Below are 23,625 nucleotides of genomic sequence, written 5' to 3' on the forward strand. Positions count from 1 at the left end.
AGCTGCTGGCAGCTACAAAACATTTACAGCTTCTTCTCCGCAAAGAAAAAAAAATCAGGGGGTGGGTGGGCAGGAGCGAGAGGGGAAGCAGAAGTTGCCTCAAGGGTCTGAGGCTCCCTCACTGGGCTCGGGGCCCCCCAACCCCACATTCGGAGATGGGGCACGTGGGCCCTGCTGAGCCCACTAAGGCTGGGCGGGCTGGGAGCTCAGGGCACCAAGGGGAATAAATAGGGGTGAGGGCACCAGTCCCGCCCCACCTCAGTTGAGGGAGCCGCGGCAGCTCTCGGTGCCGCACAGACACGGGATCTTGTTGTCCTCCAGCGGGAACTTGTAGTCGTAGGTGATCTCCTCGTCCACGCCGATGGGCTGCTTGGAGTAGATCACGATCTTCTTCTGGGACTCGATGGTGATCACCTTGGCATAGCAGTTGGGCTGCAGGACGAGGGCAGCGTGAGTCGCGGCCACCCCCTCAGCTCCAGCCCCGTCCCCTCCCCTGCGCCCGGCTCCCCGCGCACCGTGCAGCAGTGGTTGATGAACCTTGCCAGGTTGCCACACTTGGTGGCATCGATGATGGTGTCGTGGTCCACCCGGAACAGGTAGCTGCTGCCAATGCCCTCCTGCACGTAGCGCTTCTCCCGCATGTCGGCCACCATCTAACAGGACGGGGTGCGATGGTCAGGGGGCTGCCCCTCAGCTTCCTGCCGGGCCGGGCCGGGCCTCACCCCACCGCCCCTGTGATGGGGGCTCTGGACAGTCTCCCAGCCGCCACCCTGGCCTGTCCTGGATCCACAGCACTCCCTCTGGCACCCACTACCCTGAGGCGCTGACTTCTGACTCTGCTTCCAGGACTCCCCTCTTACGGTCACCCCCCAATACCTTTGGCTGCTACTGTGACCAAGTCACCCAGAAGACCCCAAGGAAGTCTGCAATGGGTACTGGGCAGGAGAAATAGTCACTGGCTCCTCCCAGAGTGTCTGCCTAGCCCACGGTGGAGCTCCCTGGGGCAGTTCCTGAGATGACAGTGGCCACTTCATGGACTGAATCCTACTCATCCCTTCTCCCAGGACCCTCTCTCCAAAACAAGCGCCCACGGCTGCCGCTGTCCACATCTTGTGTGAGACAGAGTAACTCATTTCCCAGAAAACAGCACGACAAACCTTCTGCACTCTCCCTTCGGGTGAGCTCACTCTCTTCCAGGGCTTCGACGGCCAGCTGAGTGGGGGGAACACCTCCCCATCTACCATTTCCAGCCAAAATCCACCTCAGTGGAGCTGCTGGGCGTCACCCGCTAGATGTCCCCCAGGCACGACAACTTCGGTGTCCTGACTGGCGCTCATCTTGACCACCCATCCGCTCCTCCTCGCTCCCTACCTCACTGGCAGCCCTATCTTCTCCCAGCTGCTGAAGGCAGTGCCCTGAGAAACCAGCTTGCCTCGGCCCTTGCCCTCATTCTCCAGCACCGACTTGCTGCGTGGTCCTGCTAGCTACCTTGGACCCACAGGCTCCTGTTACCTTGGACCCACTGCCTAGTCCAGGCCAGCCCCTCCTTCAGCCAGGATCTCTGCAACAGCACCCCCGCCGCCTCAGCCTCCAGTTCTCTCTTCACACTGCAGTAAGATGGAGCTCACTAACCTCCAAAGTCCTCTCCACTTAACGTTTTGCACCAACTTTTCTCCTCTCACCGTCGGCCCAAACTCGTTCACATGGCTCCCAAGCTCTGTGGCGTCTGGCTGCCACTGGCCCTAGTTTTTCCAACTGGCCATACTGACCTCCTTGCCCTCCTAAGACCATCCTGCCTCCAGGCCTTTGCACCTGCCGTCCTACAGCGAGGAGCACCCTTCCCCTCACCCGGGCCTGGGAGCTCCTCAGCACCCTTCAGCTCTTGGTTTAAACTGTGCTCCCACCACCCCTGCCTCCCTGAACATCCCCTTTCACACCAACCAAACACTATTCTTGATTGCAGTTACTTGTTCAGTACCTGTCTTGCCCACTAAACCCTGAAATCCTTAAAGGGAGAGTGAATAGTAGTCTTGTTTCTTGCTGGGTCGCTAACATCTAGTTTACCAGTACCCATTACTAAGTTGCTGAAGGAAGGAAGGGGAAAAAAAAAGGCAGGTTTCACTGGCTAAGCCTTGGAGCCGGGAGGGAGGGTGGGCTTTACCCCGAGGGCCGGGTGGTTCTCATGTCAGCTGCCCTGGGGGGGGCGGGGGGGCCTCACCTGGCGGATGTTCTGACCCACATACTCGATGACCATCTCGTCAGCTGCGATGGGTTCCATGGCAAACAGCCCCCACTCATGGATCCGGCTCCGGCCAAATCGGAGCTTCTTCTTCCGGAACTAGAGGGCGGAAGGCAGACTGTGCCGCTGGACCTCCCCCTCAACCTAGCTGTTTGCCGCTCCTCAGACCTCGAGGGCACGAGGGTGCTCTGGCCACTTGCCCCCGGCCCGCCCCAGGGGGCTCCACCATGCTGCCTTCCCACGGCTCCCCTTCCCTCCTCAGTCCCCGCTCCTAACCTTGAGCTGGTTTAGCTTCAGCAGGTCACTGTCCATGATGGCGGAGGTGCCGATGGCGCTCAGCAGCCGCCGCTGCTCAGAGCGGCGCTCCGAAAGCACACGGTTAGTCCCCTGTGAGGTGCAGGCCAGGGAGGAGGTAAGTGATGGGAGAGCGGATGGCAAGAAGATGCCGCCAGTGGGCAGGTACCAGGGCGGAGCCTCACCTGAGTGTCCGCTCCTTCCAGCTGCCGGGCCGAGACTGGGCACACGTCCAGGTACCTGTCCTTCTCCTTCTTGCTGATGGGGTAGTAGCCTTCACTGCGGGCCGAGCCTGTCTGGTGCTCGCGGGGCCCGTCCTGGGGCCGCCGCTTGCGTTTCGGAGTGCTCAGGTTGGTGAGTGCAGGGTGTTAAGGAAGAGAACAGGGTCTTCACCAGCCAGATCCCTGGGCTCCCCTCCCCTCCCGCACCCGGCCCAAGGAAAGGGTGACTGACCTTAGCTGGAGGTCCTGAGCATACTCAGTGTGAGGACAGAAAGACGGAGAGAAGTAAGTCTTAGACCCTACCTTTTCTGCCACAAAAACTCTGGGAGGCAGAAAAGAGGCACGAAGCAAAGAGAAATGGTGGCCTGGTAGCCAGGGGAGAAATAAATACCCAAGCTGAATGTGGCAGAGAACTGGACACGGAAGGAGGGAAGTGCAGCCCTTAGGAGCGACCTCAGGGGGACGGCGCATGGCTGAGCGACCCCAGGGAAGCCCACCCACCCCTGGGGCCTGTGTCCCTGGCCGAGGAGGCCAGCTTCCGGGCGCAGGATATTGGTGTGCTGGACCCAGTGGGTGTCGTTAAGCCAGTCGGCCCCGCTGGTCTGCTGCAGCAGCCGCTCGTACGTGAGCCGCAGGTAGCCCATGTCCTCCGAGTCCAGGCCCGAGTTCCAAATGTCATACAGGATGGTCATCTGCTCAAACTCGCTCCGGGACTCGAAGGTGGGGGGTGGCGGGGGTGGGGGCGGCGGGGGTGGCCGCCGGCGCCGGGTGTGAGAGCGAAGGCTGCGCCTCCGGACGGCCCCCTCGCCGTCGCTGCTGCTGCTGCTGCTGCTCTCCGACGACGCCTCCTCCTCCTCCTCCTCCTCTCCATCCTCTTGCTGCTGCTGCTGCTGCTGCTGCTGCTTTGGTTCCTCTGCCTCAGCCACCACCACCTCAGGGGCCTCCAGGACCTCGTCTGCCGGGGAGCTGAAGAGGGCCGCGGGGGCAGGAACCGGCTCCGGGGGCCGAGGGGCCGGCGTGGAGGGTGGCGGCTTGACAGCCAGGGCGTAGTTGTGCTCCAGGAGGATGTGGCTGAGCAGGGGGCCCGGGCGCTCGGCCTCGTCCAACGTCTCTGTGGCCTCTGAGTCGTCACCAGTGGGCAGGGCAGGCAGCCCGCGCCGGGCTGGGGTCAGAGCCAGGTCAGCCAGCACGGCCAGGTCCACTTCTGTCCCTGGCTCAGCCTCTTCTTCCTCGGTGGAGCGGCCTCGGCCTCCAGCCCGGCTCCGGCCTCCTCGGGACACCTCCTCGGGCCAACTCTTGACCAGAGACGCATGGTCCAGGGGCAGGTTCCGAATGGTCCGCTCCACAGCCCGGGGGACTTTGCGGGAGGTGGGGCCGGCAGACTTGACCTGCGGCGGGGTGGGGGGGGGAGGCTCTGGGGTTGGCACCTCCTCCATCGCAGAGAAGGAGACGGTTTTCCGGCGTTTCTTGGGTGGGGGCAGGAGGGGGATGGGAGAGGAGGGGCGCTCGTCGGGGCGGGGGGCGGGGGCTGGAGGCCCAGCCGGTGGCTCTGGGGGAGGCTGGGGCACGCTGGGAGGCGGCTCCTCCGTGGAACCTGGGGAGGGAAGCACACAGGGAAAGGGAGAGGGTCAGCTTCTTGGCTGAATGCCATCAGGCAGAGACTGGCTACCGGCAGGAACCTGGCCAGCCTCCCTGAGGAGTCCACACCCCAGCCTCCGCTCCCCAGCAGCCGACAGACACTCCTGCCTCTCCTACTCGCGTGTCCTCAGCGCGAGGGGCTCTCTTGATGGGATGGGATTTTGCATCTGCTCACTCATCCCTTCCACAAGTGCTTACTGAGCAGGGATGAGGAAAATGCATTGAGTAGACACTTCTGAGGCCCTCACAGAACTTCTAGTCCAACGGAGACAATCACGTGAAACGCACGTGCAGCCCAAACTCTGAAGGGCAGGGTGGGAGCTCTAAGGAAACAAACACTTGGACTCTAGCCTTTTTACCAACACTGGTGGTGACGCAGCCACATCCCACAACTAGACACAGAGATCAGACAACTTCTTGGAGATCAGACAACTTCTCACCAGCTGCATTTTATAACCAGGATGCAGTTGGTGGGATCTGAATTACAGTATCCATTATTTTGACCACAACAATATTCTTTGTTCCGTAAGATACAATGTAAGAAACTGAATCTTTGTATTAAACTATTTTATAAAGTTGCACTGGGAACTTGCCCAAGTGAAAAAGGGGTCAGGAAGTCTACCCTCAAGAAGCTGAGGGTGAAGCTGATGTCCCAAGGATGAGGGCTGGGTTGAGGAGCAGGGGGTGCTATCTCTCCCCAGCTAACAGGGGCAGGGAGCACATCCTCCCTCTGTGGACACCCCCAAGTCTGCTGCTGAGGGTGGGGGTCTGAACACTGCTCCAGGCATGCGCAGCCCTTTCCTGGGGGCCCAACCCTGTCCTGTAGACCTGATCCATCCCCATGAGGCCAGTCCACGGCCTCGCCCTCTCCTCCTAGGTTTTAGCCACTCACACAGGCATGGCCTTTCAGGTCCCTGGCCCTTTGCTCACACAGTTCCCTTTGTTCGGAATGCCTCTCTCCTGTCGCCCATCCAGAAAGCCCACAAGCAGCTTTTGGACCCAGCTCAATGCCACCACCTTTGTGAAGACTTCCCCAGTTTCCTCAGGCGTTGGTAACATCTTCCTCTCAGAACCAGAAGGCTAGTGGTTCTCAACTGCCATTTTCAAATTGGCCGCAGCAGATTAATAGCTAGAATTTTGTGCCATGTACCAATCCAAGCCTTTCACATAAAGTACTCATTTAATTCTCACAATAATCCTATGAGGTGAGTACCATTATTAACTCCATCTTACAGATAAGTTGAGGCAGAGAGAGGCTGATAACCTGCCCGAAGTCACACAGCTAGTAAATGACAGAACAAGACCTGCAGCCCGGGGCAGCCTGCGTTGAGTTTGGGGTCTTATCTACTGCCCTGCGCTGCTCTGGACCTCCTGGCCTGGGACTCGGCGGCTGCACGTCTGGCCCTACCACCCACAGAGCTAAAGGACAGCCAGCACCAGGCCTGGCCTGAGCAGGCACTGACCCACATGTGTCCACTGCCTCAACTGACACGCCCTCAGCCTGCTGTCTCCCGAGGCTCTGGACACCTTCCGGATACCCCCAGGCTCTCAGCCAGGAGTAACCCATGCGCTGAAGCTAGCGAGGCCCCAGGTACTAGTCCCCGGTCCCCCAGTTCCTGTGAGTCCTCTCATGTCCTCTTCTCTGCAGCGCTTTGGGGTGGCCCTCTCCTCAGACCCATTCTCCCGATCCAGCCCACGGCGCCCTCTGGAAGCCTGGCTCTCGAGGAGAACAAATGCCCGCCAGACTCAGCTTCTTCCCACAGATTTCCCTTTTGCTCCCCCCATCCAGAAGGAAAGCTGGCAGGGCCTTTCATCATTTAGGGAGACAACTTTCAGGGTACCTGCTCGGCCTATACAACTCCCAGAAGCCACTGTTTCTACTGCATGACCTACCCCACTCCCCGCCCCCGGCCATTAACCCATAGCTACGTGACCCAAACCAGTCCAACCAGAAACTTCCCTGCGGATAAGGTTCTAAGACAGGAGGGGGTCTGTCTGTGGGGGCAGACATCCTCTGCTGGAATGGAGAAGCAGAGGAAGACCATTTGCAGGAGAAAGGAATGAATCAGACAGGAAGACAGAAGAAAAGCAAGTCCTAAAGGTGTCCAGCCCCCTGTCCTTGGGATCCACCAGACAAGCCCTCTCCTAGGCTCCTGCCATGGGGCCACACAGGCCTCTATCCAGTTATGTCCTTGGTAGCTTGGATTTCTCAACTATTCTCTAAGAGCCAAGGGGCCAGCCTTAACCTTCCCCTCCTCTCCCACCTCTGCCATCTACCTAGGGGACTCTGATAGCCCAACTGTTCGCCAGATTCTCACATTCACTCGTCCTCAGCTACCCTCTGCCAGTCACACACCTGACCTTGTCACCCCCCCCCCAACCCTGGACGGTGACCCTCTGACCCCTAGCCTCTGACCACAGTTCCCTAGGTCCTTTCAGTTCACCCCACTGCACCTGTTCAGTTTCCCATCCTCTATCGCCCTCCAGCCCATCACCCTCTCCCTAAATTAACTTCGTTCTTTGTTGTGCCCAGAACACAGGGGCCCTCGCTCTGTCCTCTCCTTTCAAGAAACCTTCCACCACCTCCGCCCTGTAGACCCCTAACCCGGAATCCACCCAACCACCTGCTTCTTTCCTCCTTCACCCCAACCCCCGGACTCAGCAGGGCTTCTGAGTTGCTGGCAATCCTACTCAGCTTTCATCCTCACTCCCCACCCTCTTCACGCTCCAGGCTCCTACTCCACCCATGCTCCCTCACGCTCAGAAATGTCCTACCTTCCTATTGAAGAGAGGAAAAGGAGGCCTTCGGGCCTAAACCCCACAACTCCCTGTCTCCCCATTTACAGAGAGACCTGCATCTGACCTAGAGTCCATCCCCCTCTCCCCAGGTGTGCCGCTCTAGCAAGTGTTCCTCTCTCTCCTGGTCCATCCACCTGTTCCCTCGTCCCTTCAGTGTGTGAACATGCTCCTGTCTCATGTACTTTGAAAAGCTAAACCTCCACCAACTCTGCATTTTATTGCCGTCTCTTCAATCCCAGCTGGGTAACCCTGAACATCTCACTAAGCCTCAAATTCCTCATCTGTAAAATGGGAGCAGCAGGGCTGCTGTGAGGAGTAAACGATAAAGTGAAATTTGCAATGTGCTAGGCCTAGAGCCTGGCACATGGGATCTACTCAATAAATGTTAACTAATATTACTAAGTATCACCCTTCAAGTCTCTTCTCTTGTAAGAGTAGCTTACCCTTCCAAAAGACTGGTTATCTGTCACCTGCCCTCACTCCTCAACACCCCTTAACTGGAGCCACTAAAACTGATAAGGTCACCAGTGACCTCCTAATTGACAAGTCCAACAGACGCTTTTCGTTTTGTGGCCTTCCAATACAGGCCACTCCCTCCTTTTGAAAACCTGAGCTCCCAGGTTTCCTTCCTACCTCTCTGATCACTTCTTTTCAGACTCCTCTGGCTCTACTCTGCCCCCCTATCTCTTGTAAGACAGTAGGGCTCTAGCCCCCTTCTCTCATTCCACACATCCTTCCAAGGTACACAAGTGTATTCACAACCATACTTTAAAATACCTACCACATTTCCTGCCTACTGTTTCTAGAGCTTCGGATCTTTTTTTTTAAACATTTTATTTTATATTGGAGTGTAGTTGATTAACAATGTTGTGATAGGTTCAGGTCCAGAGCTTCAGAACGATTGATCCAACTGCCTGTTGACTTGGAGGTCCCAGAGGGACATGAAACTTCACCCCAATGAAATGCATCACCCTTCTTCCTAGTTCAGGTTCTCCTTGAGTTTCCTTTTCTGGTAAGTAGTTTAACCAAGTGGTTCTATGCCCTAAATTTCTCTCAAACACCATCCCCACTTCCACCCCCTGCACCTCACTGTAAGCACCCTGCTTTGGTTCAGGCCCTTCTCTTACCTACATCCCTTCAAACCTTCTCATGAGCTGCCCACCTCTTTCCTCACCTCTTACATATCCCTCCCCCTCTTGCCAGAATGATCTTTTTGAAAGGCAAATCTGATCACATCTCACTTTTTCTTCCTATCCTACAGAGAATGAAAGAGTACAGCGATTGAGGCCCCTGGACCTGCGATCCCATCAATTCTTTTGCCACCGATGGACTTAAGAATAGAGATGTTTTAAGATTAATCAGAACCTTGACTCCTTTTCTCATGAGTTCCAGACCAGAATAGAGCGTGTCAGTGCTACGGGGTCTTCCTGTGCTCACTGCCTATCTTAGACCACAGATTCTCAATAATATTTGAGAGAGATCTCTGGAAGGCCACATGCATCTTTGAAGCATAACTTGAAATCTGAGTTAATTCCATCGTAAGAGCAACCTACTCCAAGTTACCACCATTGCCTTTACTTACTGCAATAGCCTCTTAATCTCCCTGCATAAACTCTGGCCCCTCTCCAAGTTTTCCCTGTGCTGCATCTTTTCGAAACACAAATACAATCACGTCAGTCCTCTGATGGCATTCCACTGCCTTCAAGATAAAAGCCCAAATTTCTAGCGTGGCTTACTCATTTTGCATGATCCAGCCCTTGCTCATCTCTCCAGTTTAGGCCACCCCAGCTCCCCCACACTCAACTCTCCAGAAGGTTAGCTTTCTCTTTTGTCTTTCAACGGGCCATTTCCTCCACCTTAGGGCCTTTGCACATGCTAATCACGCCCTCCTGCCTGCTTTGACTTGATTTCAGCCCAGTGGTGTTTCAGCCTGGAAGACTTTCTCACAGATATGCTCAGGTTCTCAGACTACCCTGCACTTTTCTTTCACGGCTCTTACAGCATATAGTCACAGATTTTCTCAAGTATTATGTTAAGCAGAGATTAAACTCTCTCTCCCTACAGACTTTCAACTTCATGAGGGTGAAAACAGTGCCTATTATGCATACCATCATATCCCTTGCACCCTCCTTAAGGATTCAATAGGTAAGTATCTACTGCCTGAAGGAACAGTTCACTCAGCAAAATTAAATTACACGTGTGATATAAAACAAATGAACGTACAAATCCACAAAGGAAAGCAAAGACAGAATTAAGTTCTGAGTTTACATTGTTAATAGTTATCTATCCAATTTGTCAATTTAATCAGGTATATACTACACATTAAAGGAGAGGCTTAAGGACTTCCCTGGTGGTGGAGTGGTAAAGAATCCGCCTTCCAATGCAGGAGATGAGGATTCGATCCCTGGTCTGGGAACTAAGATCCCACATGCCGTGGGGCAACTAAGCCTGCATGCCACAACTACTGAGCTCACGTGCCCCAACAAGAGAGCCCACATGCCTCAACGAGAGAGCTCACGCTCCCTGGAGTCCGTGTGCCACAACTAGAAAGAGAAAACCCGCATGTCACAACTAGAGAAGCCCGCGCTCCACAACAAAAAGATCCCACATGCCACAACTAAGACCTGATGCAGCCAAAAAAATAAATTAAAAAAAAAAAAAAAAAAGGTAGAGGCTTAAGAAAAATTAGTAGGAGAAATTTACTAAATTGGGAATTCTCTCCTTAACTTATTTGGGAAGAGACCGTTCTGATTTACTTTAGTAGCCAAACACCCTGGTCTAACTCTGAAAACTGTTTACAGCGGTGCAGTTTGAGTATGTTAGGCCATAAATGTCTCCAAGGGAAGAGAGACAGTGACTCCCTCTCGACTTTGTGTGTTTTCCAATGAAGTCACACACTTGTTTACAATTAATAAACATCAATCCTATTGTTCCCATGAAGACAGACACACACATACACAAAGACTACAACAGCAGCTCCACACCACCTACCTGCCGGTCTTGCTGGAGACTTCTCCTGTTCGGGGAGAGGTGTGACTGGAGAGTCTGCAACCCTTTCTGGCTCGGGTTCCTCCGCAGGTGCTGGCAAGGGCGTGGGGACATCTCTGGGGGATAACAATGCTGACGGTGTGGTTGCTGGCTGCCCTTCTTCCTCTTCTTCCTCAGAGGAGGACTCAGATGATGACGAGGATGATGAGGAGGAAGATGAAGAAGAAGAGGAGCTGGATGAGCTGCTGCTCTCAGAGTCCGACGTGCTATCGTTCTCACCATCTGAGTCATACACAGAACATTTGGAGGACGAATCGCTTTCCTCGTCCTCTCCTGGAAATTCAGAAGGGGGAATCAGGCGAGGTGAGAAGACCCCTCACTTGGTCAAGCCGTGGGTTCATTCACTGAACCACTACTAGGGATACGTTAGGCTCTGTGGTGCTGGGGATTCCCGCCCTCAAGGAGCTGGAGAAGCACCCAATTTGCCCACAGTATGATAAACTTCAGTATGGAGGGCTAGGGGAGCAGGCAAAGGGAAGCCCTGGATTCTGCCTGGTGGATCAAGTCAGGGAAGGCAACCCTGTGAAGATGCTGCAGTCAAGAAGGACAAGAAGGAGTCCGCCCAGCAGATGCAGGGACTGAGTGGGGACGTCGAAGGTAAGAGAAGATGGTGCCCTTGCAGACTAGCAAACAGTCTGCCCTAACCACCGAAGCTCTTCCCAAAGTGGGCCTTACAGATACTGCCTGGACAACAAACTCTAAAAATAGGATTCCAGGGTAAAATAGGCTTAGGAAACGTTATATGGTCTATACCTCTGGGAGCAGTAATACATTGGAAGGGCTCTAAGAAATTAAGAATTTCAGAGTCTTTGAGGGACATAATCGAGTAAGATAGAACAGAAGGTGGTGTGACCAGGGAGGGTTAGGGTTAGGAAAATGGCAGGATGAAGCTGAACGGATAAGCAGGAGCTAGATCACAAATGACCTGAAGTGTCAGGCTGAGAAGTCACCTCGTGGAAAACAGTGAGCCACGAAAAGACTCTGTGGAGGGAAGTAACAGGGTCAGGTGTGCATTTTAGGAAAGGTAACTCCATCAGAAGGCTGGAAAATGGGTTGCAATGGAGAGGGAAGGATGGGAAGAGAAATAGGGAAATCAGCCAAAACTGCTGCAGACTCTGAGTGAGAAAGGCAGAGCAGGACAAGGGAGGCAACAAATTCAAGAAACACTGAGGTGGTAAATTGGACAGGAACTGGTGACCAAGTGGACGTGTAGCGGTCTGCACCCCTCGCTCTTAGCAGATGACCTTGCCCTCTGCTTTTCCGAGGGAGCGGCTCTCAGATCACCCTTCTCACGATTCTGGCCTCTGCTGAAATGGCACCTCTCGGAGGCACCCTTTCACCATAAGAGGTACAACAGTCCACTTTCCCCCTGCTCCCTGACCCTGTCACTCCCTACCCTGTTAACCTAGCTCATGATCTTCAAAGCAAGTGAAGTGCTGCTATTTGTCCACTTGTCTGTCAAGTCCTGCCTCCCCCGACGGATCGTAAGCTCCAAAAAGCAGAAACCGCATCTGCCCTGGTCACTGATGTGCCCCTAATACCCAGAACAGTGCCTGGCACAGAGGAAGGGCTCAATATCTATTTCTGAGCAAAAGAATAAAACAGAGACTGAACCATGTACTCAAGCCTCAATAAATGTGCAGGAACAGACAGGTGTTCAACTGAAGAACAGAGCTGTGTCCGGGGACAGCAGCTGCAGGGAGGGGAAGAAGGTGGCACAGCTCGGTGGCTGGGCCTTAGAGAAAGAGCAGTGCCCAAAGGGGAAAAGGCACAGTGTGGCAGCATGAGCAGGCAGCTGGAGAGTGCAGCCCCCTTATCTTGAGAAAATAAATGGACTGTGCGGGGTTGTTTTCAGGGGAGAGCGTGTTTCAGAGGTAAGCAGGAAGGAGCGTTCCAAGTACTGTTTACAGTGGCCCAAGGGTTCCAAAGGATGGGGCTAAAAGACAGTTGTTTTGGGGGAAGGCAAAGGTGGCCAGCCAATCCAGCAGGCAGGTTGTGTGGGCTCGGAAAGAGCTGGACAGGTGGCTGAATCCCTCCTTCCCGAGAATTCAACTGTACTCTGTGCATGCTTACCGTCTGATGCCTCTGTCTCCTTCTTTGCAGCATTCATGGCTTCCTCACGCTCTTCATCTTCCTCATCTTCCTCTTCGTCCTCCTCATCCTTTAGGAAAGGGACAAATGGGAATTAATAGAAGGACAACCGGTCCTCTAGGAGGCACTGCTACCGGGGCTCCAGCCCAGAGAAGCTGGCTATGGCGGCAGGAACTCAGGACGGAGGCGCCTCAGCTCCTCACCTTCTCTGAGGAGGACTCCTGGGATGCCTCCTCCCCCTCGCTGTCCAGAGCAAAGGACTTGCGGTGCTTGCCCTGGCTCTTGCTTCGCTCTTCATCTCGTTTTGGGGGCTTGGTCCCCGGACGTCCTGGCTCTCCAACCTCCTTCTCTCGCTCAGCGTCTAGGCCCAGATGAGCAGTAGGTAGTGCAATTCACCATCAGTAATAACAGCCCTATCCTGAGCAAGGAGCTCTGCACACACGACCTGTGTGATCTCTCTCACAGCCCCACAACACAGACCTCGTTTCATAGACAAGAAGCTGAAGCTCCAAGGAAAAATACAAAAACTGCAGTTACTTCACATTTTATACAATTTTCAACACACTGCACCCTATTTTATCATTCATCTTTTTCTGGGTTGGGTGGAAGAGGGAGATAAGTTTATTATGTCTGGCACAAGAAAATAGTACTAAGACCAACAGGTCTCCAGGGAAACAGATCAGACTCAATAAGGAAGTTTCCCAGTCACAGAAGCTGTCAACCTATAGCTCGGACTTAGACAAACTGGTTGGAAGGGTGTAAGAACGCTTATGCATTAGATGGTAACCTTGGGTAGAAAACCTGTTTAACCTCATGATTATTTCTCTCTTCTGGGGAAAAAGTGAAATACAGAAAACTTGCATCGGCATACTTGCATCCAGAAACAAGAACCACAGCTAAAATCCAGGGATAACCCTACCTAAAGCATCTTACATCTCAAAGAACTGCTTTATTGTAACCCTGTTCCAGGTCTTCACTTGGCTCCTTGCCCCTCAAGACACCTTCACCCCTTCATCCCTGGCTCTTGCTTTCCTATCAGAATCTAAGCAGCTTTTTTTCTTCCCCTTTCTCCTTCACCCGACCTCCCACTCACCATCTTCATCTTCCTCAGCTGGAGTAGAAGGCCGGGGCCTCTTTTCCTCACTGGCCTCTGAAATTTCCGAAGGCTCTTTTCGCTTTACCTGTGAGATGCAATGAGGCGGAGCCCTTTAAAACCCAAACACTCACGGTTCCCAACCACCCTTACTCCAAGGAAAGGAACCACGCCCTTCACCGCTCTCCCCACCCAACTAGGTAAGATCACGATTCTGGGTACCTTGAAAGAAGGCAGCCGCAGGGCTCCTCGCAGCCCCGACCCAAAGGCGAAGGCTTCGATGCCGGTGGTACCTCCACTCTTGGCCCAGTCTACGAGGGACAGCAGGCCCGGCTCTTTGAGCTTTGTCTTCTCTTTATCCTCCTCCTTGGCTTGCTGTTTAGCTGCATTCTGGAACGGCTGTAGGCAGTATGGGGACTGAGCCCCAGAACCCAGGCACTCCCTCCTGCCTGAGAACTACTCCTGGGCCCCAAGAATACAGAAATGCATCTCCTCGCTTCCCCACCTGACACACACGTATACCACGCCTCCCTCGCACCAGACCCTGTACAGGCATCTTCTCAAAAGTTCACTCATTTGGTCCATCAATCTTATGGCACTACTACTATCATTCCCACGATACAAACGGAGAAAATGCAAGTTGAAGCCCAGAGACATTTAAGGGCTCTGTCCACCACGAGGAAGGAGTAGAACCAGAACAAAGATCTTCTGACTCTCAGACTCCTGCTTCTTCTATTGTTCTGTGAGCCCCCCAACTCCCCTGGGCCCAACTGTGTGTACCACTGAGTGCCCAGAGTCTCTCTCTCCACTTGCCCTGATCACCTCTCTTCTCTGTTCTGAGCTGTGTAGCCTGAAGAAGTCAGAGGTCAAGTTCCTCCAGTGGAGCTCCAGGTCTCCCCAGTCCCAGGCACTGGCCCTCACCTTGGCCTTCTCTTCCTTGCTCTCCCACCACTGGTCAAAGGCTCCGAAGGCCACATTCTCCACCATCTTGCGGTTGAGGTCCCGCTGCATGATGCTCTTCATCTCCTGGACGAGCGTGGCCAGCACACGGCCCACGGTGCCTGCTGACGGCAGGGCCTTGCCCTCTGCCAGCTCCGCTTCCTCCCTGGGAGGCAGCCGGGCCTCTTCTCCTGAGACTGAGGAGGAGGGCAGGGGCTCGGCTGCCACGGGCAAAGGCAGGTGGTAGGCCTCCCGGGAGTACGCCCCTCGGCCTTCTTGCCCTTGTGTGTACAGAGCATAGGGGAGGCCATAGGCTGCCTCTTGCGGGGGCGGGAACGGGAGGAAGGCCTCCCCAAAGGCCCCACCAGGGGGACCAGCAGAGGCAGCAGTCAATCCTTTGCCCTGCCGCAGCTGGTGGAGCCGAGTTAACATCTGGGTCTGCATCTGGAAGGACATGGGCATCCCTCCCCACTGAGCCCCAAGTCGATCCATGAGCTCTAAGGAGTTCACAAAGTCATAGATGTGGGGGGGTGGCGGAGGAGGTGGGGGGTATTCAGGGGGCGGTGGCCCATCAGGTCGGGGTGGGAGGAGGTAGGCAGGCTGGTGGGGAGGATAACCAAGGGGAAGGGAAGCCAGGTATGGAGGGGGAGGGGGAGGCGGGGGGGGAGGCGGGGGAGGTTGCTGGGGGGGTGTTGGGGCCGGAGGGGGCGAGCCACCCCTGTCATCATCGGAGATTTCCATGTCCTCTCCAGAAGAGCATGGAGAAGCCTGTAGGGGTACAGAGGACGGTCACAGGAAGCTACTGCCTGTTCCTTGGGCTTTTCCTCAAACCTCTGTTCTCTGGCCTAGTTCCCTTCCTTCTCCCCCTGGGCCCGATCCTGCCTCCCGGATCCCAGGCGGGGATCCCCCTGTCGGCCGACCGCAGCCTCACCTGGTTCTGCCCGTTGGCCTTGGGTGACTCCCGGGTAGCTCCTGGCTCCCCACTCCCTGCAGGTGCCACATCCTCAAAATTTGCTGGGGCTGGAGGCGGCGTGCAGGGCCCGTGACCTGACCCAGAAGGGACCTCACTCCCTGTGTCCCTCGCCCCAGGGCCTGTGGTGCTGTTCTCTTCCTCTTCCTCGGTGTCAGAGGCCAGGAAAGAAAACTTGGAACGCTGCTCCTTCAACAACATCTCGATGCGGGAATCCAAGCTGCTGTGCTGCGCGAAGGGCACACTCTCATTGGTGGTCTCTGGGGCTGGGGAGCCGGAACGGGCCGGTGAGGCTGGGCGGGGGGACGTCCGAGCTTCTTCCCTCTCAGGGCTGGAGCCCCCACCACCCCCGCCTCCACCAGGTTCTGGAGGCTCTGGGGGTGGAGCTTCCGAGGCAGGAGGCCGGTAGTCCTGGTCAGCAGGCCGGTTGGGCTCAGGGGGCAAGTAGGAGGTGTAGGAAGGTGGGAAGCGCTCGGCTGTATTTTCAGCAAAAGGTGCCCCAGGGGGCTCCTCCCGAGTCGCGCGGCGGGGTGGGTAGGAAGCATGGCGTTGGTAGCGATTCCAGCTTTCGTAATATGCTGGGTAGTTTGAGTCAGAACCACGAAAATGAGAGGATGAAGAAGAGGAGGACGAGGACGAGGACAACGAGGAGGAAGAAGGGGAGGGTGCGGCGGTGGCCGCAGTGGTGGCAGAGATGGCTGCAGAGGTGGTCGTGGGGGCTGAAGATGCAGAGAAATGGCGGCGGGAGAAGGAATCCTGGTAGCTGTTCTCTGACCGCCGGGGCTTGAAGGAGGTTGAAGTGGTGCTGGAGAAAATGTGCAGGGGTTAGCTGGGTTCAGCTCTGTATGACCAAACCCACTGCCCCGGCTGTCAGTACCCAAAGCCCCTCTACACCATCCCCAAAGGAAGATCTAAATGCTGCTGGGTTCCTAGCTACACACTAAATTCCCTGAGGACAGGGATTTGTTGGCTGAATCCAGAGAAAAACTAAGACAAATTATTCCCAACTCCCTCTGAGGGACTTTGGGTTTCTTCTTCCCAGTGGCAGCTCCCAGAATCTGGGGGTCCCAGAGGGTGTTTCTGCTGCACCTGCTGGAGTAGGCAGAGTCCTGAGAGTAAGGGGTGCTGCCCCGAGACGTGTAGGGGGTTCCTTGGGAGGACTGAGGGGTGAACTGGCCAAAGGAAGATGGGGTGTCTTGCCGGCTGCTGGCGAAGCTTGTGTCCTGGGAGCAGGGGGTGCCATTGCCGGGAGTGCCCACCACAGCTGTGCCTGCTGGGAAGGCAGCTGTGTCAGAGGAGGAACGGCGGCGGGATTCAGTCTGAAGGGAGAGAGTGGAGCAGAGAGAAAGGAAAAGAGATCAAGCACCATTTGACAACGTGCCCTTCAACAAACCAAGAATCTCAGTTCCATGGTTTCTGAAAGCAACCAGGCATCTTTTCCTCGGCTCTTCCTATACTTGACAGTGAAGTCCAGAACCTCCCAAAGGCTGTTGGCATCTAAGCACCCGGCCCAAGAGGCTAGGGATACGGCAACCACAAGCTTCTCACCGTCTCAGTGGCTGCACCAGAGCCTTGGAACTTCTCACTCAGAGCCTTGCCTCCAGTGGGCACCGTCTGAGGGGTGTAGGAGCCATTGACTATCAATTCATAGTACTTCATTCGTTGCTGTCCTGGAGGGAGGAAAACGCGAACCAACAGAGTCAGATGCAGGAAACAACTCCTTTCTGATTTTGTATCCCCACTTCTTTTTCAGGCCTCAAGTTTCCTAAGATTTCTTGGAGTCTTGGGTTTGAGGCTTTCAGTTCTTCTACCTTATCTCTACCTAATAACTGCTACAAATAATGTATCGGGTGACACATCACAGTTTACAAAAATACCTGTAACATGGGTTACTGTGTTGGATGATCACCAGGAGAGAGGAGCAACAGTTACCCCTATTTTATTGACCTGCACAAAGTGATAAAACTCAGTCATCTGATGCTAGATGCCACCATCCTCTTCATCCTATGAAGTTGCAAAATGGCAGCCTGAAGGCTAAACCCAGCCCACCATTGTGTTTCATTTGCCCTACACAATCACTTAAAACATTGGGAAGGCCGAGGGAGGAATGCAACATTTAAAACCCATGAGCTTTCACACAAGACCCTAGATTTCTGGCTTTAAAAAAATTTTGTTAGTCCACATTCCCACTTACAAACTGGCTAATGCCAACTAACAACTGCCTTCTCCAGATGCTACTGAACAGCACGCCACAGTCCCCACCCCTCCCTGCTGCTCCTCACCACAGAAGCCCAGACTACTTCATTCACCTGTACAGGTCCCTAATTCTCGATCCCAAATTTCAAAACCAGAAGAATTCAAAACCAGACCTGAGGCTACTTACTATAGTTTTTATTCATCCTACCTAGTGTGACTCTTCATAGGTTTCCTTACAAATACAGTCACACACTAGACCAAAGGGTGCTGCCCCAATCCTGTCAAAGACAACACACAAAGAACTGTATCTGTACCATGATCACTCTGTAAAATTCTGATGTCAGAAACACATCTGGCCCAAGAGTTGCAGATGAGAAATCATGAACCTGATTACTTGTCTGGCCCCAACAGGCATCTGTGTGTACCATCTCTGCCAGAGCCCAACCTTGGGCAGGAGGCGAGGGAGCCCTCACCTTTGATGTCGAGCTGGGCATGGATGATGTTGCCCATGACGGAGGTAAGGTGGAGGTTTTTGACTGTTTCCTTGGCTCCCCGAGTGCTGGTGAAGAGCACGCGGGCCAGGCCCAGGTGCTTGCGAGTACGGGGGTGAAGAAGGATCTCTACCTCTTCCACCTCGCCATACTTTCGGCACATGTCCTTCAGGAAGGTCTCCCGCACGTTGTCATTCAGCCTCGCGAAAGTCACTTCTTTCAGTGGGATTTGTCCGATATAGAACTCATCCAGCTGTGGAGAGGACACAAGTTAAGTCTGGGGTTTCAATACTGACCACTGCTCCTTTCCCCTTTGGGAAACTTTAGTGAGATCCATGAGGCCAAGAGAGAGAGAACTGGGAAACTCAGAGGCAAGGGAATGGGGAAGGGGGTCCCAACAAGGGATATATCAGTCTGACCCCTCCCTTCCCTGAATTCTTCTCACCACAGAATGATGGCAAGAACCAGGAAAAGAAACATACAAACTGAGAACTAAACACACACAGAAGAAACTAGTTATATGGAAATAATTCACCAGCTCAGCTTTTACTAAGTGATTACCAAGGACTGGGCGCTAGGAATACAAAGAAGGAAAAAAAAGGGATTCCTATTCAGGAAAATAAACAAGACAGACACATACAATCACTATATGACATAAGTGTCAGCAAAGGTATAAACAGGGTATTTGGGAGCCCAGAGAAGGAAAACTTTGTTCAGAGTGGAGGCAGGAAAGAATTCATAAAGATGGTGTCAGTCATACTGGGCTTTTCGAATAAGCAGGAATTCACCAAAATGACAAGACCTGTAGGGCACAGAACTATAAAATAACGTGGCATTGCCTAGAAACTGCAAAGTGCCCTGTAGGACGGAACACAGGTGTGCAGTATCCAGGCAGGAGATGAGGCCTGGCCAGATAAATAACCATACATACCAATGCACAGAAAACGTGGACCTGGCAACAAAAGTAAAGTAAGAGGACAGTAAAACCAAAGAGACAAATGACAGCAATAAAATGGAGAAGAGAACGGAGGCAAGGAAACCAGGGGAAATGAATATGAGAGTCTATGTTAAAGGCATGGCAACAGAAATAGAAAAACTAAGGTTAAAAAAAAACAACACGTGTTTAGAAAAAAAGAGTCAGCACGACTTGGTAACAGATTAAGGACAGAAGAATCATAGGATGACTCCCGGGTTTCTAGCTTGTGCAGCTAGATGGTGTTGCCATTCACCAGGAAAACAAAGCAGGATTAAGGGGGTGAAGGTAATTGTTTTGTATCTCTTGAGCTTGAGGTTTCTGTGAGGCCTCCAGATGGAGCTGTCCCTCCACCAGGCATGTAAGTCTGGAGTTCAAGAGACTGATCTTGGCTGGGAACAGAGATTTGGAAGTCACCAACATTTCAGTAATAGTCAAAGTTGTAGGTGGGAAGGAGATTGTCCAGGAAAAGCATACAAAGTGAAAAAAGAGGGATGAGCGAACCCCACAAGTGACTTATTTAAAAAGGAAAAACAATAAACAATTAGCAAAGGAGACTAAGAACCTCTAATTTCCTAGGCCCAGTCCTCCAAGGCCTCATTGAGTCTCCTGGCTGGACAGGGACATGGGAATCCTCTGAGGAAACGAGACGGAGAAGGGATGAAGAACAGAGGACTCCAGGGATGGAGTCCCTGGTATTGTTACTCCCCTTGACTGAGAAACTGGAGAAACACACACAGCACTGTTTTGCTATGTACCGTTTTAAAGCACACAATGATAGGTGTAGCGGCTACACCTGACTTTATCCTTCAAAAAGTCAACACCCCTGCTTGAGACACCTCACCTATACCTTTCTAGAAAATAAACACACCTCCTGTCCAGCATGTCAGCCTCACAGCCCCAGAGATTATTAGATCTGGTGGCGATCCTTTCATTGGAAAACCCCCTTTTATTAAGTACACTAAGACTAGACTACCAGGATGGATCCTCCACACCCTCCAAGGGCCCCCACACCATGGGACTAGCAGACACATACCTTAAACTTAGGGACTGGGAGGGAAAAATCTCTGTTTTTGGACCTGACGTGGCAACGGGGGTCTTGGAGGTCTTCCACTGGTATATACTTTGAGTCCTAGGAAGAGAAGCAGAAACAGAAAGACAGCTCAAGGTGAAACCACGGTGTTGAGCTCTAGAGCCCATTTGGAGACCCATACGCAAAAGAGCTGGGTTCTGGTTGCCTACTTTAAAGAAGGCAAGCTATGGGTACGGGAGCTGTAGGTCCTGAACAGAGATAACAGTAGAGCTGGGCTGGCGTTCCCTACATGGCAAGGAAAGGCCTGGGGCACTCACGTTGACACTGAAGTGGATGCCATCGTATCGGTACACCTTCTGAGAAGGCCTGCGCAGGGCAGGATCCAAGGCAGGATCCACGATGAGCTTGTAGTTCCGCCACTGGAAGCTCGGGGCCTTCTGCCCATCTCCCCCACCTTCTTGATCCATCTTTGCTCATTTACACTGTTAGGAAAGAGGAACACGCAAGGGGGTTCAGGACTTAGGCCTAGCTCCCTTGCTGACCCCTCACTGACTAGCCCCGACTCCAGGTACTCTCATCACCCCAGTATCCCCACCACACCGTGACCTGAAGCTCCCCTAGATTTTCTCTCAAGTGTCTTCTTTCACCACAACACTCCATTCTCTCTCCACGTCCCAACTCTCCCCTCAGCCCCCAGGCCCATCTCGCGCCCCCTTACCTTCCCGCTCTCCCCAGCGCGCGCCCCACTTGGCCTCGGCGCAAGACCCCTCCCCCGCCCCCAGCAGGCCCCGCCCCCTCCCGCCTCCTCACCGGCCAGCGGCCCAGGCCAAGCCCGGCTCCCGCTCCCACACACCCGTCCCCGTCCCCGCGCCCCGATCCTCTGGCCAAGAGGTGGCACCTCTTCGGGGCGTTGGAAACACCGCGAGACCGAGCCCGAGCCCCGGCTTCGGCCCCGAATCCGGGCAGGGGGTGGGGGGAACGCGCGCCGCTGCCCTCTCCTCCCGCCCCGGCGCGTTCTGCCCCCCCCATCTCCGCGCACGCGCGGCGCGGCCCCCACTCACCCGCTCGTGGCGAGCGGCTCCCCCTCCCCCCACCCCGCGCGGCACCTCAGCTGCGCGAGGCGGCGGCGGCGGCGGCGACAGCGCGAGACCCGGCCCCGCAGCGGTGGCGGCGGCGGCGCCCCCCCACCACCACCTCCCCGGCGCGCGCACCAAACACCACCGCCACCTGCGCGAGGCTCAGCGGGCACAGCTTCTACATTCGCACTTTCGCCACGGGCGCCGCCAGGAGACCCACGGGGCCGAGGATGGCGGCTTCGCCTCGGCCAGCGCCCTATAAAGCTCAAAAGTTGCGGCTCAGGGAGCCTGGAGATTGGCCGCATCCCCCGGAGAGTGGGCTTCACCACGGCTATCCAGCTGCTCCGGCCTGGGGTCCTTGACGAATCGGCGGCGACGAAAGCAGCGACTAATCCCTGAGGAAAAGGAGGCGGGGCGGAGGGGAGGAGGCCAGCCAGAGCTGGGGAGATTTGAGTGGCGCGTTGAACAGGCGCAGATTCGTCAGGCGGGCGGGGCGAATCAGTAGACAGGATGCGCACTCCTTTGCTCCCCTTTCCTGCCCCTTCCTCAGGCGGCCAAAGGTCTGAGAGGCTGCAGATTCGCCACAGGTCCTGGCCTCAGCTGTTGCCTCCCTTCACCCGCCTTGGTGGAGCCAAGAAAATAATGCCTGGTTAGCCAAGCCCTGTTGGCAGAGTCGACCACTTTTCTTGGATCTTTCTTACTAGCACAACTCAGAGTACTGCTCAGTTCCGACCTGGGGGAAATGGCTACGGAGTCCGATGAGGATTTTCAGCCGAGTATAGAGCGTCCCGAATAATTCTGAGGAGGAGCCGGCCTAACGAATCTGCGATTTCTTTGGTGGGCGGGGTCAGGGCGCCGCACGCAGAGGGCGTGGTCAGCGCGTGGAGCCGGGCGCCGAGGGGGTGCTTCCTGTAGGACCCTCCGAAACCCGGGCGGGCTGGGAGGGGCGCCTGGGAGGTGGAAAAACCCTATCAACAACGGTGACTCAGGCTGTTTGTCTGGCACCGCACGTAATGCAAGGAGTGTTTTCCTCCCGTTATCCTCCTTGGGCCTCTAGCTGTTTAAGATGCCCATTTGACAGATGGGGACACTGAGGCCTTCTGAGGGTTACGCATTTTGCCTGTACTGGCCCGCCATTAGTGATTAAATCTTAGTCTGTCTCAAAGTTATGTGATAAGGGTGGTGTGTCCTAAAGGACCTTGAACCGGTCCTGTAAATAACGGTAAATTAAACTAGGTCGTACTTGACATAGGGTGGGTTGGTCGATTCCCCAGGCATCATGGTCCCATGCCCGCCGTTTTCAGCTGTGCAACCCTCTGTACCCCCTCATCCCCTCGCTTACGCAGTCCCGCCGCTCGAGGGCAGCACCAGCCCAGGCTTAAACCTCGGACCCTGGGGCTGAGGTCGCCCTGATGCTGGGCACTCTTTTTCTTAGGCTTGGATGCAGGCATCTTGGTCCCAGGGTAACGGCACTTCCAGGCACTGCCTGAGCTCAGGATGCCCTAGGTTCCAGACTTCTCTAAGTATATCCGGCCCCTAGAATTACGACCTTGGGCAAGTCATTGACCTCTTAAAGTTTCAGAGTCTTTCTCTGAAAATGGATGTTAATTACCACCATGGGGACTATTGTAGGCATTAAAACAGTGCAGGAAAGGCCCTTGAGGCCTGGCTCATGCAAATTCACTTTTTTTGGGGGGGGGGGGCTGTGTTGGGTCTTTGCTGCTGTGCTGGCTTTCTCTAGTTGTGGCAAGCAGGGGCTTCTTGTTGCAGAGCACAGGCTCTAGGCGCGAGGGCTTCAGTAGTTGCGGCACTTGGACTCAGTTGCCATGACTTGCAGGTGCTAGAGTGCAGGCTCAGTAGTTGTGGCGAATGGGCTTAGTTGCTCCTCGACATGTGGGATCTTCCCAGACCAGGGCTCGAATCCACGTCCCCTACATTGGCAGGTGGATTCTTAACCACTGTGCCACCAGGGAAGTCCCAAATTCACAATTTTAAGGAATAGGGAAAGAGATTTGTCGTCTTATACCAAAAGAATTCTTCAGGGAGAGGATTAGGACCCTTTACAAATTTGAGGAAAATGAGGCTGAAAAAATAAATTTATAATGGAAACATGGGTGATGAGATCAGATTCCTTTGTCTTGTCCTAGTTGAAAGATATTGGTTCCTTTTCTCAGAGATTCCCATGTGATGGTAAAGGTAATCCAAGTTTTCACTGACTAGCTGGGTGGCTTTAGGCAAGACTCCTCAGCCTTCTTAGGCTGAAGCTTATCTCTGAAATGGTAATGATAAAGACTTGTCTTGAGGTGATTGTTAAATAAGTAGGCTAAATAAGATTACCTATGAGAAGCCTCTAGTATGTAGTAGTCACTCTAGAAAGAAACTTACACTAAAGGAAAATTATACTAAATCCTCAATGGAAGAGATAGAGACCGTGGGCTCAGTAACGAGAATGCAAAAGCCTTTAGCCTTAGAATAACACAGTCTCCACATTCAGAAGCTACTGGCCCCTGTCAGCACCAGTAGG

At 54.2% G+C, this 23,625-nt stretch overlaps 1 protein-coding gene across 3 annotated transcripts; it reads right to left on the reverse strand.

Annotated features, from left to right (window-relative positions):
- Positions 1–250: 250 nt before the first annotated feature.
- On the reverse strand, positions 251–21,929 carry SETD1A (SET domain containing 1A, histone lysine methyltransferase). 3 transcript variants are annotated; one of them, XM_057748043.1, is made up of 19 exons: positions 21,253–21,929; positions 20,343–20,507; positions 20,029–20,124; positions 18,002–18,272; positions 16,881–17,002; positions 16,422–16,651; positions 15,294–16,137; positions 14,345–15,130; positions 13,646–13,822; positions 13,424–13,511; positions 12,534–12,691; positions 12,313–12,400; positions 10,183–10,512; positions 3,308–4,348; positions 2,719–2,891; positions 2,516–2,626; positions 2,219–2,338; positions 516–653; positions 251–432 (listed from the first exon to the last, which is right to left on the reverse strand). In XM_057748043.1, the coding sequence occupies exons 2-19, from the start codon at positions 20,490–20,492 to the stop codon at positions 259–261; spliced, it is 5,097 nt and encodes a 1,698-aa protein (XP_057604026.1). In that variant the 5' UTR covers positions 20,493–20,507; positions 21,253–21,929; the 3' UTR covers positions 251–258. The 3 variants fall into 3 exon arrangements, with proteins under 3 accessions (XP_057604026.1, XP_057604024.1, XP_057604025.1); XM_057748041.1 differs by lacking the exon at positions 21,253–21,929 and adding an exon at positions 21,087–21,242; XM_057748042.1 differs by lacking the exon at positions 21,253–21,929 and adding an exon at positions 20,924–21,045.
- Positions 21,930–23,625: the final 1,696 nt, after the last annotated feature.

The sequence above is a fragment of the Hippopotamus amphibius genome, chromosome 9 (assembly GCF_030028045.1).
Source record: "Hippopotamus amphibius kiboko isolate mHipAmp2 chromosome 9, mHipAmp2.hap2, whole genome shotgun sequence".
Taxonomy (NCBI): domain Eukaryota; kingdom Metazoa; phylum Chordata; class Mammalia; order Artiodactyla; family Hippopotamidae; genus Hippopotamus; species Hippopotamus amphibius.